The sequence below is a fragment of the Triticum dicoccoides genome, chromosome 1B, assembly GCF_002162155.2.
Source record: "Triticum dicoccoides isolate Atlit2015 ecotype Zavitan chromosome 1B, WEW_v2.0, whole genome shotgun sequence".
Lineage (NCBI taxonomy): Eukaryota > Viridiplantae > Streptophyta > Magnoliopsida > Poales > Poaceae > Triticum > Triticum dicoccoides.
Window position 1 is genome coordinate 653,716,425 of NC_041381.1, and position 14,945 is coordinate 653,731,369.

The 14,945-nt window shown below is 47.4% G+C and overlaps 1 protein-coding gene across 1 annotated transcript; it reads right to left on the reverse strand.

Annotated features, from left to right (window-relative positions):
• Positions 1-6,031: 6,031 nt before the first annotated feature.
• On the reverse strand, positions 6,032-6,824 carry LOC119311264. Its single transcript, XM_037586908.1, has one exon. The coding sequence runs from the start codon at positions 6,774-6,776 to the stop codon at positions 6,153-6,155; it is 624 nt and encodes a 207-aa protein (XP_037442805.1). The 5' UTR covers positions 6,777-6,824; the 3' UTR covers positions 6,032-6,152.
• Positions 6,825-14,945: the final 8,121 nt, after the last annotated feature.

Sequence of the window (14,945 nt, forward strand, 5' to 3'; positions counted from 1 at the left end):
TGAAGTTTTCATTCAAAAGATATCTATCATCCAAAAAGTCACAATGAAATTAATTGGAAGTCTTTTGATGGGGGGGAAGAGAATATTTTAACACGCATGCAACCGGCCTTCTATGAGCATTTTCTCTCTCTCTCCTGACAAAAGCTGACAATAGCATGCAAAGGATCCATATGTATTCTGTCTGTTTCAATTATGTCACTTATACATAAAAAAAGGGGCTCGAATCTTCAAAACAACATCAACGGCGGATGTCTCATCGATAGGTACGGGTTCCGGTGAAAAGAACTTATTCCCCTGGGAATGCTAGAAGCTGGAGAGAACGGGGAAGCCAAGTTTTTAGGATTAAAAGAGAAACTGTAAGTTGTCGACTTTATCGGTCACTCAATTGCACTGTACGCAACCGAGGACAGGTCAGACTCAGGCATTGCCACGACAGTAGTTGCCAGAAGTTCGGGTGTCGGGGAGAAGTACACAAAGCTCTGCACCTTTGATGGTGTCACCATTTGGGAATCAAGCTAAATCCTCCGCGATAAAATTTTCACCCCCAACATGTTGTACACACAAGTAAATGTAGAAACAATCAACCAGTTACTGGACATTTGAAATAACCATGAATGCATTTGAGGAATAAAGCTTGTTTTGTTGGAGCTTGCCAATGTTTTTCTTGAGCAAGTGCTACTCATGTGTTGCTGCTACGCAGCTGATTCTTTTTTTTTTTGAGGGAAAAGCCATCATGGCGGTTTATATTTCATGTGAAAACAGCGATACATCGTTTGCCAATACATCTAGCAGAAAATCCGGAGGCACTAATTTCCACATAATAGTTCGAGAGACCTCGGAATTCCTAGCCAACAAATCTGCCGCCATATTAGCTTCCCTAGGACAATGAGAAAAATTATAGAAATAAAATTACGAGCTAAGAAAGAGCATTCTTCATAAATTGATGCTGTCGGTCCAAGCGAATTTCCTCCGTTTTGCATGATTTCAGTGACTTCCATGCAATCACCTTCTACGCATATCTTGTTGCATCCAGTTTCACTTGCGAGGAGAAGTCCATCTCTTAAGCCTCGTGCTTCCGCCGTAGCCGCTTCTTCAACCAAAGGAATATTGCTGCAAGATGCCGCCACAAATAAACCGGAGTGGTCTCGAAGTATAGCACCTGTAGCGCCAGTGCCATTGTCAATGTCGAAACTCGCGTCCACATTCAGCTTGATTGTGCCCTCTGGTGGTTTCTCCCAGCCATGTCTCCTAATTCTGTTGTGTTTGAATTTCGCTCTTGAGTAATTTTTTGCGAGTGCGGATATTGCTTGCGCCGATCTGGTTGGCTCGTACAGTTGCTCGCCGTGTGTATATCTGCGTCGTTCCCACCACAAGTACCACACAGCTGATTCTTTGGCTTTGCTTTCGAAGGGGGCAGGGCATAGCTCTTTCTGCTCCCAGACCAATAACGCAGAACAATACTAGGAGAAAAGTTCACATTGGTGGCACAGCCATGTGAGACCCAGGGCATGGGGCTCCGGTCTACATGATGTTAGCGACGGAATTCCCTAAAGGACGCACATTGCGTCAAGATGTCGATGTTTGCAACTAGCGATCAATGGAGCGATCGCAGTGGGCCGGCCCATGTTAGCTGTTTAGCGTATACACGGATCCTGGTTTAGGTTGCTGAACGATTTTTTTTGGTTTCCCTTTTTTTTTAGTTTTTTATATTATTTTTTCGTTTTTTTTACTTTTCCTTTTCTTTTTTCCTTTTCCTTTTTCAAGATGATTTTACTTTCAATATGTTTTTAGAAAATTTCAAATTTTGTTCATATTTTCAAAAAATATTCATCTTTTAATTTTTATTCAAAAATTAAAAATGTTCTAGTATAAAAATATAAAAGAATTTCAAACAATTTTCCTGTCTTTAAATTTTCTACAAGTTCAAAAATGTAAAGAAATTTTAAAATATGTTTATTTTTTTGTTCACAAGTTGAACAATTATTCATTTTTGAAAAAATGTTCATGTATGTTTTGGTTTCACATTTTGGTCTGAAAATAAAAAACGTTCACATTTAATAAAATGTTCAAGAAATTCAAAAAATGTTCGCAATTTCAAATTTTTGTTCGGAATTTCAAGTAATGTTCTTTTTCTCGCAATTACAATTTTTTGCCAGAGATTCAAAAAATGTTCAAGAATTTTAGAAAATGTTCGTTATTGAAAATTGTTCGTAATTTCATGAAATGCTCCATTTTTATGTTTTTTCACAAATTTTAAAAATGTTCACGGTTTCAAAATTTTGTTCCGCATACCATGAAATGTTCCACTTATCAGATATTTTTTTAAATTCAAAAACTGTTCACGGTTTTGACATTTGTTCAGAATTTACTAATTTATTTAAAATTCCAAAAATGATTTATATTTTTCCAAAAACAATAAATATTATTAGTTTTTTTGTTCACATATTCATAAAATGTTCCTGTCTCCAGTTTTTTCTCAAGGAACTCAAGAAATGTTGGTACTTTTTCACAATATACATTAAAATAACATTCATCCCAGTAAGTAATTCAGATTCGCTACAATAGCTATTTTCGGTTCGCTACTACATCTATGGTTAGTTCTTTAAGGTATGCATTGCTCTGTTGACAATAATATTGGTTAGCTGGAGTGGCTAGGAGCGTGTATTAGTACACAGTTGGTCTAAGTTCGAATACGGGGTCGGCGCGTTTTTTTTCTGCTATCTTTTTCGTCCCACGGTAGAATTTGATGGGCCGCCCAGTCAGGCTCCCTCTTTGTGCGTGCCACCGCCAATTTGATGCAAAGGGCGTCAAACAGGGGCTCCCGTTAGCAGACCTATTTGACGCAAAGGGCGCAGAGGGAGCTAGGTGGACTTTTTTTTACAAATTTAGTGAACTATTTTTTGAATTCGATGAACTTCTTTTCAAATCTGATGAACTTTTTTCAAGATTGGTGAACTTTTTTCAAAAATCGATGAACTATTTTTCGAATCAATGAACTTTTTGAAAAGTGATGAACTTTTTATTCAAAATCGATGAACTTTTTCCAAATTTCGTGATTTTTTTCCAAATTTGATGAATATTTTTTTAACCGATGAACCTTTTCAAATCAAGGAAGTTTTTTTTTTCAAATTTGATGTTTTTAAATTTTTTGGAAAGTCAACACGGTCAATTGCGAAGTGGTCAAAATTTTATGGTCAATGTGGTCAACTGAATTGAACGATCAACGCGGTCAACTGAATTGAACAAGCGAGTTTTTTTAGTGATGAATGAGCGAGTTTTATGTTTGTCGAGCGATAGAAGGAAGTGATCGAGCGAAAGGAGCAATCCAGCTAAATGGGATGGCCCAAGTGAGCTTGGACGTGAGCGCCACCAGGCAAAAGCGGCACATAAGGCGCCAACGAGGACTCAGCAGAGCGCGGGAAGGAGGGAGTTGCCCCATTTCGGCTAGAAGGCAACGCCGTCCCAAGCACAATTTACCGGGCCTCAATGGGTTTCATACATGTTCGAGCCCAATAGTGACTAGTGGCCTGGTCGATAGGCAGCAGGAGAGAGGCACGTTCTTCTCTCTCTCAAAGAAGAAGAAGAGAGAGGCGTCTCCCGGTTAGGATCAGAAGAACCGTCGGCCCGCCGGTGGCTTCTATCTCCATTTCCTCTTAGCTACTTCATCTTCTTCCCCAAGCTATAATCCTCTCTGTTCTAGTTCCACCATTAATCTAGAGACATCTAGTAGGAGTGACAAAAGGGCCTAAACATAATAAAGAACAAATAGAGTCAAGAATTTCATACGACCCCCTACAAGTTGTTTCGAATAACATGGATCATCGTTGTCCTTGTCAAAGAGATCCGGGTGCTCAAAAAGCGGAGTGACAAGCTCTACTTTCCGTGACATGGCAGGATTTTTTGCTGCTACAACTGGGGTTTAGGGATCACCTATGATGGCGATGCAGAGAGTGTTTTTGTTGCGGTACCCGCCGCCCTCACCGACCTTCATGACGATGACCTCTTTGACGCTCCCGTGGTGCAGCTGCCATCCACCGTTGTGCTACAAAATATCCACCTTGAGGTCGCGCTCGGCGATGGCAAGACCAACACAAAGTGAGAGGTAGTCGTTGCTTAATGTAGCTAACTTATAGAAAAACGCAACCGACCTAAAGAAAAAAAAATGACCTAAAAAACAAAAATGCCCACGAAACCTCCCGAGTCGGCACACTCCTAATCATACCCCGAGCTGTAGATGCTCTTACATCGTACACATTAAAGAATGAACAGGAAAAAACAGCACACACACTTCGTCATATCCAAACAAACGGGCAATTGATGGAATAAGTAATGATGATCCAAGTTTTGCCGAATATCTCGGTAGAAAGGTTTTGGACAACATCTCGTGCAACACAGACATGGTATACACGTATATTTTCTCCATTTTCCCTAAAACTTGCTTTTGAGAGTTTTCGAAGTTCAGAAATACTATGACTAGCAGTTTTAACGGAGAATGTTAATACCCCCCTCCCCCCTCCCTTGGTATGTTTTCACCTTTGTCTTTTTTCAAAAGCATGTAAATTGCGTGCCTTAACTTTATAGAAGGCAGAGAAAGACCGACGTGCTCCAACCACGACCCGGTGAATCAAATCAACTTCAACACGAATGCACACGAAACAACAACAATGCATAAGCGATTGTCCTAAATTGATCACCAAAGCCGCGTCTCCACCAACGCCGAACTCTCCTTGCCAACACACCAACCACCCTTGAGCTCATAAAAGAGTTGGCAGGTGCGTTGGCGGGACTCGGACAACTATGAGAAAGCCATCATCTTGCACTCACCTGCGACGACGTACGTAGCGCCCTTGAATCACAATCCAGAATAGCGGCGAGCGCCAAAGCAATGCAACATAGAACCACCAAGCTATGTCTCCACAAACAATACTCCCAATAGAAGAACGACGCCAAAGGTGCCGCCATCGCTGATGCGGGATGACCGAACCTAGGCTTTCACCTGGGGACAACAAAGAGAGAGAGAAAGGGAGGGAGGGAGGGAGAGACGACACACCACTTCGACGCCTCCAAGGAGGGAAACGACACCCACGGACACAGCCACCACTAGCACCATCCGGAGATGTGCGGGATTTTCATCTGTATCACACACCTACATCCCTGCTCACTGGAAAGGGCAACTCCGCCCATACTAATTCACCCTGCCACTGTCTCAGCGCCACCCCATTGAAAACCGCATTGTCACGCCTCACCAGTACCACCACGATGAGCACATGGCAGCTACATGCATCACCATGGCGCCTAGTAGCCGCCGAGCCCCGGCAACACCACACCCGCCTGCAACCATGGTCAGCGCCCCGGTGAGCATGGAAGCCCCAAGTCGCAGCTGCCGGCGAGGTCAACACCACTCCCACCACGCCCATAGGTAGACACAAGTCGAGAACCTCCATCCAACCCAGATCCAAAACGGATGGATCGAGAGCTACCAACCGCCGCTGTAGTCGAGGGCAAGCCGTCAGGCGATGCTCGTCCCACCACTGCCGCTACCGAGCAGCACCACCGTAGGAAACATGATGCCCAACAAAATTTCAACAGATAGGTTTTGGCATAGAGATGGGAAATAAGTTTACTTTTTGTTTTGTTTTTAACTTGCTCTTTGTTTGTATGCCATGCAAAGATACAACTGAACATTAATTGCTTAGATGCCACCCACGGGCCGCGGCATACACGTTGCGTGTACCCTTCTAGCCTCACTCACAAGCAGTGCGGATGCTCATGAGAAGATAGCATCAAACCTTTCCCCCCTTGAACGTTGAACCAACAGAAAGCTAGCATCAGATCTTTTTTTCCCCTACAACCAACAAACAACATCAAACCTGTTCTTTTACACCAGGAAGATAGCATCGAAAATATTATCATTACATCTTACACAACAAATAATTAATGAAAAAAAAGCAGCACACACACTTCAAATCAAAACATACGTGATGGTCGTGAAAGAATGGGAAGAAAAACACCACACACACACAAACCCACTTGAATTCCAAACGAACGGGCAAATGGTGTGATGGAATGATAAAAGTAATTAATGATGATCGTGGCCACACAAACCACGAACATGATCAATCCATGCATGCATACACCAGTAGAGTAATTAGCTAGCAGTTCTTCTCGGCCTTCTGGAGCTTGCACGTCACCTTCTGGAAGACGACGGTGGTGGAGTCCGGCTTGACAAGCTGCAGCTTGAGCGGGCACACGGCCTCGATCTTGCACTTGGTGTAGCGCGCCGTGTAGCTCACCTTGCGGGTCAGCGCCACCTCCACGTCGAACGTCCCCGTCTTGCTCTCCTTCTTGTACTCCTGCTCGCCGGCGCTGCCCAGGGACACGAAGGCGCCTTTGGACGAGGAGGTGAGGTGGTACACCCTGGTGGCGCCGGCGGGGTGCTTGTCGCCCGTGGCGGCGACCTGCACGCGGTCGAACTGCTGGCCGTCGAACCGGTAGGCGGCCACGAACGGCTCCACGTTCTTCATGCTCATCGCCCAGTTGGGGTTGCGGACCTTGAGGGTGACCGAGAGGTTGTAGGCGATCCCCGTCACCGGGGAGGTGAGCAGGTCGAACCTGGTGAGCGAGGCGTCCTCGACGGTGATGGTGACGTGGCGGAGGTAGACGAAGGCGGCCAGGAGGACGGCGAGGAGGACCACGACCGCGACGACGCCGAAGCAGATGAAGAGGTACTTGACTTCATCCCTCGTCAGGTAGCAGTCGTCGTCGCGGCCACACATTGTTGCCGCCGGCCGGAGGCTTTTCTTCTCGGTGGAGACGGCGTTTATCAGGAGTTTGCTGCCATATACTGACTCCAGAGGAGGTGGGTGTTTATCAGGCTGTGGCCTGTGGGTAGGATCTCTGGATGGGGATGGAAGCAAGCAAAGTATCTACGTGGCCCGTGTGATTGTGTATAGCATCTGCGAACAGCTCAACATGGCATGTGAATTTGCTTTTGTTATCCACACTCTGGTGGGAGCAGAGCATCCGACACGTGTGTATCGATCCTCTTGGCATCACAAAAGCGCCGACATATGGGTCCAGCTGTGTCTCAGGGTCCCTTGGAAACAAAACGCTGATATAAGAGCTACAGTGGCACTCCGCGGGCAGTGACAAGTCACACCTCAGATTTCACCCCCTAAATCTATACAACGCATGCAAAAGAAAAATTCTGCATACTGTGCAAATTACACTAGCCCGAACTGCGCTTCGTCGTCGTCGGATCTCTGTGGTGGGCACCGGGTAGAGGGGAGCGTAGGAGGGCTCGTCCATATCGGCAAGCATCTCGTCGACTTCTGCTTCCTGCTCCACCGGAAGGATACGGCGGTTGGCCTCCGCTTTGCCTCCGACTGGAGCGAATCGAGGATTGCATGCTGCACCGCCTGCAGATTCGCGTCCCCGTGCCCCCATGTCCTCCTCCTCTTCCTCCTCCTCCTCGAATCCTCTTCCGGATCCACCGCATCCGGTGGAAGCCCTGTGGCGATCCGGGCTTCGCACCTTGTCCGGATCTGCTCAAGGAGCTACAGCTGGCGCTCCGACGTTAGATAAGGGTAGCTCCTAACCCGTCAGCATGGTGGCATGGCTACTTGATTGTGGTGGCGGACGGCGAGCGGCCGACGATTGAAATGTGGAGGTGGACGGCAATTAAAAAGTGGCGGCAGCGGGCGAGAGGGGAGGAAATGTGGACAGGTAGGGTTTTGGGGCCGGCGCCTGTCTTAAATAGCCGGGCTAGGGGCCTTGCGCGGCGCGCCGCAGCGCCGACACGCGGCGCCATCAGTCTGTCTAGGGAGACGAGCTTCAGACCGTGGGTTTTGAAGTGTTTTCCTGGGGGGACCCGCATGTCGGTCCGATGTGGCGGACGCGGCCGGTCGCGCCCGAGCCTCTCCATATCTGTCCCAGATATGGGTTGGATATGAGGGGTCCATGTCAGCCCAGACGTTTGAGACTTGTTTGAGACGCCTGTCTATATTGTCTTTTTACCATACAATGACGGGCCGTCCTCCTGGGCGTTTGAGGCGCCCGACTATAGATGCTCTAATACCTCAAAAGTGAGACGGTCGGTGCGTCTGTCAACAAGACTCGGTCACCCCTCATTTCTACTATTTTCATAGTACACCAAGCTACGTACTGTATCAAACTACTCTAGTCGTCGTCTGATATTTTGATGACCTCGATGTCGGACGGAGCGACCTCGTGGTCGTTGACGGTGGGCTGCCACTCCACCTCCTCGTCGATCGCCACCTCCACGTTAGCGATGAGTTCCTTGCGCTTCATGTCTGCCTCGTAGTTGTAGCATCGGTTTCCCTTGAGTTCCACTGGATGGACTCGACGATGACCTACTTCTTCACTACCTTCTCTGCTTGGGCGACCCCGAATTCGGCCAGTGCATTGTCCATAGTGAATCCAGCCTGCTCCGGCGTCAGATACGCCTCGCCCTTGTCCTCCTATGATTCATCCCACACTGCGTTCTCCATCTCAACGCCCCTCCTGCTCCGGAGAGTACGGAGGCATGCCGGCTACAATGCGAGCGATGCGTCGTGTGTAGGCGGCCCGCATCTCCTTCTGGATGGCCGCCTGTAACGCCCGGATAATTAGGCTACAGTAAAACTCTCCTAATGATGCCATGTCACCTCTGATTACTATTGCTAACCAAGTGTTAGTTCAAAACATTTCAAACTCAAAAAAATGAATTAGTGACAAACATCCAAAGTTTTCAAAAATTGAAACAAAAATGTTCGGGCAGTGTAAAAAATGGCATTGGTAATTATGGTGTAGAAGGCACAATTTTATATAAAGCTTAAATGCCCTAAATTAAATAAAACAGAAAAGGAAAATTAATAAAAGAAAAGAAAATTGCAAAGAAAACAAAACTAACAGGGAAAGAAAAGGAAGAACCCCCTCCCCCCAAACCCCCTGGGCCAACTGGCCCATCTAACAACAGCCAAACCGGCCCGGCCGGGCCAGCCCACTCCCCCGTTCCCCCCTTTCCTGTTCCCCCGACCAGGGTCGGAACAGGGCGTGTCCCCGCCCAACCACCTCGCCGGCACCGACGCCGGGAGGGGATAAGGCCGCCACGCCCTCCGCCTCCTCGGTTCCTCCTCCCACTCGCCCCGCTCTTCCCCTCGGTCCCTGCGCCTCCCCTTCCCTCAGATCTACCTCGCTCCTCCTCCTCCCCCACCGCGTCCGAACGCCGCCATGGACCCGCCGCCATGAAACGCGCGGCCACAGCCATCACCATAAAAAGGATTCGATTCAACCAAAGTAATTATCTCAGGATCGACAGAGAATTCATAATTCTTATCGGTAACAAAGATAGGTGAAGTAGCAAAAGCAGGGTCATATTTCATTCTAGCATTTAGAGATTTATGTTTAAGTTTAGCTAATAACTTCTTAAGATATGATCTATCATTGCAAGCAAGAATATCTCTAGTAGTTTCTTTATCCATAACATAACCCTCTGGAACAATAGACAATTCATACTTAGGGGGAGAACCTTCATCATCACTATCTTCAATAATATCAATTTCAAGAATTTCATTCTCTCTAACCCTAGCAAGTTGTTCATCAAGAAATTCACCTAATGGCACAGTATTATCAAGCATAGAAGTAGTTTCATCATAAGTATCATGCATAGCAGAAGTGGCATCATCAATAACATGCGACATATCAGAATTCATAGTAGAAGAAGGTTTAGGTGTCGCAAGCTTACTCAAAATAGAAGGAGAATCTAGTGCAGAGCTAGATGGCAGTTCCTTACCTCCCCTCGTAGTTGAGGGAAAAATCTTAGTTCTTTCGTCTTTCAAGTTCTTCATAGTGACAGTAGGTATAAATCCCAAGTGACTCAAAGAATAGAGCTATGCTCCCCGGCAGGTGCGAGAAAATAGTCTTGATAACCCACAAGTATAGGGGATCGCAACAGTTTTCAAGGGTAGCGTATTCAACTCAAATTTATTGATTCGACATAAGGGGAGGCAAAGAATATTCTCAAGTATTAGCAGTTGAGTTGTCAATTCAATCACACCTGGATAACTTAGTATCTGCAGCAAAGTATTTAGTAGCAAAGTAGTATGGAAGTAATGGTAACAGTGGCAAAAGTAACAGTAGCAGTTTTGTAGTGATTGTAACAGTAGCAACGGTAAAGTAAATAAGCAAAGCACAATATGTGAAAAGCTCGTAGGCATTGGATTAGTGATGGATAATTACGTCGGATGCGGTTCATCATTTAATGGTTATAACATAGGGTGACACAGAACTAGCTCCAATTCATCAATGTAATGTAGGCATGTATTCCGAATATAGTCATACGTGCTTATGGAAAATAACTTGCATGACATCTTTTGTCCTACCCTCCCGTGGCAGCGGGGTCCTAGTGGAAACTAAGGGATATTAAGGCCTCCTTTTAATAGAGAACCGGACCAAAGCTTTAGCACTTAGTGAATACATGAACTCCTCAAACTACGGTCATCACCGAGAAGTATCCCGATTATTGTCACTTCGGGGTTGTCGGATCATAACACATAATAGGTGACTATAGACTTGCAAGATAGGATCAAGAACTCACATATATTCATGAAAACATAATAGGTCCAGACCTGAAATCATGGCACTCGGGCCCTAGTGACAAGCATTAAGCATAACAAAGTCATAGCAACATCAATCTCAGAACATAGTGGATACTAGGGATCAAACCCTAACAAAACTAACTTGATTACTTGGTAAATCTCATCCAACCCATCACCGTCCAGCAAGCCTACGATGGAATTACTCACGCATGACGGTGAGCATCATAAAATTGGTGATGGAGGATGGTTGATGATGACGACGGCGATGAATCCCCCTCTCCGGAGCCCCGAACGGACTCCAGATCAGCCCTCCCGAGAGAGATTAGGGCTTGACGGTGACTCTGTATCGTAAAACGCGATGAATCTTTCTCTCTGATTTTTTTCTCCGCGAAAGCAAATATATTGTGACACCCGGATAATTAAGCTACAGTAACCTTCTACTAATGATGCCACGTCACCACGATTACTGTTGCTAATCTCGTGTTAGTTGAAAACGATTCAAATTCAAATTTGATTAATGGCAAACATCAAAAGTTTTCAAACGTTAAAACTAAATTGTTCGGTTTGCCGAAAATAATCCATAAATTATTTTGGTGAAGTAACCACACTTTTACAAAATGTTTAAATATTTTGAAATAAATAAAATAGTAGCAGAAATAGATAATTAAATGCCTTTTTCAATTAATAAAATATTAAGCTAATTTATTTAGTTGCCTGAACTAATGGGGCAGTGACATATTTGTGAAACTAAAATTAGTAACTAGTTTTGTATTTTAACTAAACTATAGCAATGTGAAACTAAAATAATACATGAAAGAATAAATAAAACAAAGTAAAATAAAACAACAGGTAGAAACCCCCTGGGCCACTTGGCCCAAATGGCCGAAGTTGCCAGGCCGGCCCACCTAGCCCCCCCTCGTTCCTCTTCCTCTGTTCACCCCACCCCCGTGGACACACAGCGCCCGTCCACGACGCCGATGGCCACGTGGCAGCCATCCGGTGCACCTCGGCGCCTACTAGGTTGACGACAACCCCTCCCAGATGCCCCGAAACCCTAGAGCCCTCCTGCCTTCCCCCCTCGCTTTCTCCCTCGCCAGATCCGCCACACCGAACCACCCGTTGCCACGGCAAAGCTCGCCGGCGTGGCTACCCTCCGCCCCGGCTCCTGGTTTCGGTCCCTCTGCTCCGCCGTCATCCTCTACGTTGTGTGAGGCCGCCCGTGGGAACTAGGACCCCCCTGCATCAAGCCCTGCATCATCTCCGTCATCCTCGGCCCCGTCGATCGTCGCCATCGATTCCGGCAAGGCCGAGCCATCTCCGAGGCCGCTGAGCTGCTCTACGCATCCACTGTGAGCTCCCTCTCGAAACCCGTCTTTGCCCCGTTCGATTTGGTGCCCGTAGCCACCGACGCCATCGGAGCTGAAGCTCCTCGCCGCCGGGCAATGTCACAGCCGTGGCCACAGCCACTACCTCTCGCGTCCGAGCACGGCGTTGTGCTCCTCGCCGTCCCCGTCTTCCAACGCGACCCCTACCTCCTCTCCCCGCGCCCTGCATCGTCGATGGCCAAGCGTGCCCGAAGCCGCCGTCGGTGGCATCGAACCCGGCCATCTCACGGCCAGCCAACACCACCGCTGGATGCGTGCGAACCTCACGAAGCCGTAGGTGCAAACCGCGTTCGAAACGAGCCACCGTAGACGAATTCCGACACCTCCCGTGCGCGCCGCCGTGGTTGTGGTTGCCGACGATTAGCTGGCGGCGCTGACGTGGCACCACTAACCCAGCCACTAACCCCTCTCTCTGTGCCGCTGACCGCTGGGCCCCACGCGCTAAGTAATTATTTGTTAATTAAACTACCTAATTAGCTAACCTAAATAGTCCCTGACAGTCAGTCCCCACGCCCTTAATTAACCGTCCTTTTTATTAACCCATAGATTAAGACCACTGTCACTGACAAGTGGGGCCCTGTCACTGTTCCAGTGGATAGGGCCGTCATAGTCACCCTGCTGAGTCAGCAGCTTGGCTCACCAGTCAGCCTCTGCTGACTGGGCAGTTAACCAGTCAACTGGGCCCTCTGTCAGCCACGTATGCACCTCTCTGAGTACACTCTCTGTGTACCCATAGCACTTTATTCTTTTATTTCGAAATAATATTAATTTCAGAAAATTTAGAAAATGATTTAAAACTTTAAAAATTAATATAAAATAAACCGTAGCTCAGATGGAAAAACTTTGTACATGAAAATTGCTCAGAACGACGAGACGAATCCGGATATGCAGCCCGTTCGCCCGCCACACATCCCTAGCATAACAAACACGCAACTTTTCCCTCCGGTTCATTTGTCCGAAAACGCGAAATACCGGGGATACTTTCCCGGATGTTTCCCCCCTTCTCTGGTATCACCTCATACCGCGTTAGAACACGTCTAGCTCTGCCTGTTGTCCTGTTTTGCACTTGCTTGCTATGTATTTACTGTTTCTCCCTCCTCTTCCCTTCGATAGACCCCGTGACGGTGCTGATGCCCCTGTGGTCGACTACGTCACCGACGACCCCTCCTTGCCAAAGCAACCAGGCAAGCCCCCCCTTGATCACCAGATATCACCTATTCTCCTCTATACTGCTTGCATTAGAGTAGTGTAGCATGTTACTGCTTTCCGTTAATCCTATTCTGATGCATAGCCTGGCATTGTTGCTACATCTGTTGATACCTTACCTGCAATCCTAAATACTTAGTATAGGATGCTAGTTTATCATCTGTGGCCCTACATTCTTGTCGGTCTGCCTTGCTATACTATCGGGCCATGATCACTTGGGAGGTGATCATGGGTATATACTATACATTTATACATACTACAGATGGTGACTAAAGTCGGGTCAGCTCGTTGAGTACCCGCAAGTGATTTCGATGTGGGGGCTAAAAGGACAGGTGGCTCCATCCCGGTAGAGGTGGGCCTGGGTTCCCGACGGCCCCCGACTGTTACTATGTGGCGGAGCGGCCTGGCCCTGGTCGGCGTTCGCGGTTACTTCAAAATAACACGCTTAACGAGATCTTGGTATTTGATCTGAGTCTGGCCACTGGCCTATACGCACTAACCAACTACACGGGAAAGATATGGGCACTCGACGTCATGGTATCAGCCGAAGCCTTCTTGACGTCAGCGACGGAGCGGCGCGCGCCGGATTGGACCGCGTAACATGACTTCCTTTGTAATGGAGGTTGCTAGGTATGCTTCCGGCCGCCCTCGCAACGTGCAGGTGTGCAATGGGCGATGGGCCCAGACCCCTGCACGCATAGGATTTAGACCGGCGTGTTGACATCTCTGTTGTGCCTAGGTGGGGCTGCGACGTGTTGATCTTCCGAGGCCGGGCATGACCCAGGAAAGTGTGTCCGGCCAAATGAGATCGAGCGTGTTGGGTTATGTGGTGCACCCCTGCAGGGAAGTTTATCTATTCGAATAGCCGTGTCCCTTGGTAAAAGGACGACCCGGAGTTGTACCTTGACCTTATGACAACTAGAACCTGATACTTAATAAAACACACCCAGACAAGTTCCACAGATAACCTGGTGATCACTTTTCCACAGGGCGACGAGGGGAGGATCGCTGGGTAGGATGCTATGCGATGCTAATTGGAGGACTTCAATCTACTCTCTTCTACATGCTGCAAGACGGAGGCTGCCAGAAGCGTAGTCTTCGATAGGACTAGCTATCCCCCCTTATTCTGGCATTCTGCAGTTCAGTCCACCGATATTGCCTCTTTACATATATACCCATGCATATGTAGTGTAGCTCCTTGCTTGCGAGTACTTTGGATGAGTACTCACGGTTGCTTTTCTCCCCCCTTTCCCCCTTCCCTTCTACCTGGTTGTCGCAACCAGATGTCGGAGTCCAGGAGCCAGACGCCACCGTCGCCGACAACTCCTACTACACCAGAAGTGCCTACTAATACGTGCAGGCTGCTGACAATGACCAGGAGTAGTTTAGGAGGATCCTAGGCAGGAGGCCTGCGCCTCTTTCAATCTGTATTCCAGTTTGTGCTAGCCATCTTATGGCAACTTGTTTAACGTATGTCTGTACTCAGATATTGTTACTTCCGCTGACTCGTCTATGATCGAGCACTTGTATTCGAGCCCTCGAGGCCCCTGGCTTGTATTATGATGCTTGTATGACTTATTTTTTTTAGAGTTGTGTTGTGATATCTTTCCGTGAGTCCCTGATCTTGATCGTACACGTTTGCATGTATGATTAGTGTACGATTGAATCGGGGGCGTCACATATATGGAGTTGGAGTTGAGGTCGGTGGACGTCCAGGGGGCCTACGAGGCAGGGGAGTGCGCCCTAGGGGAGGGGG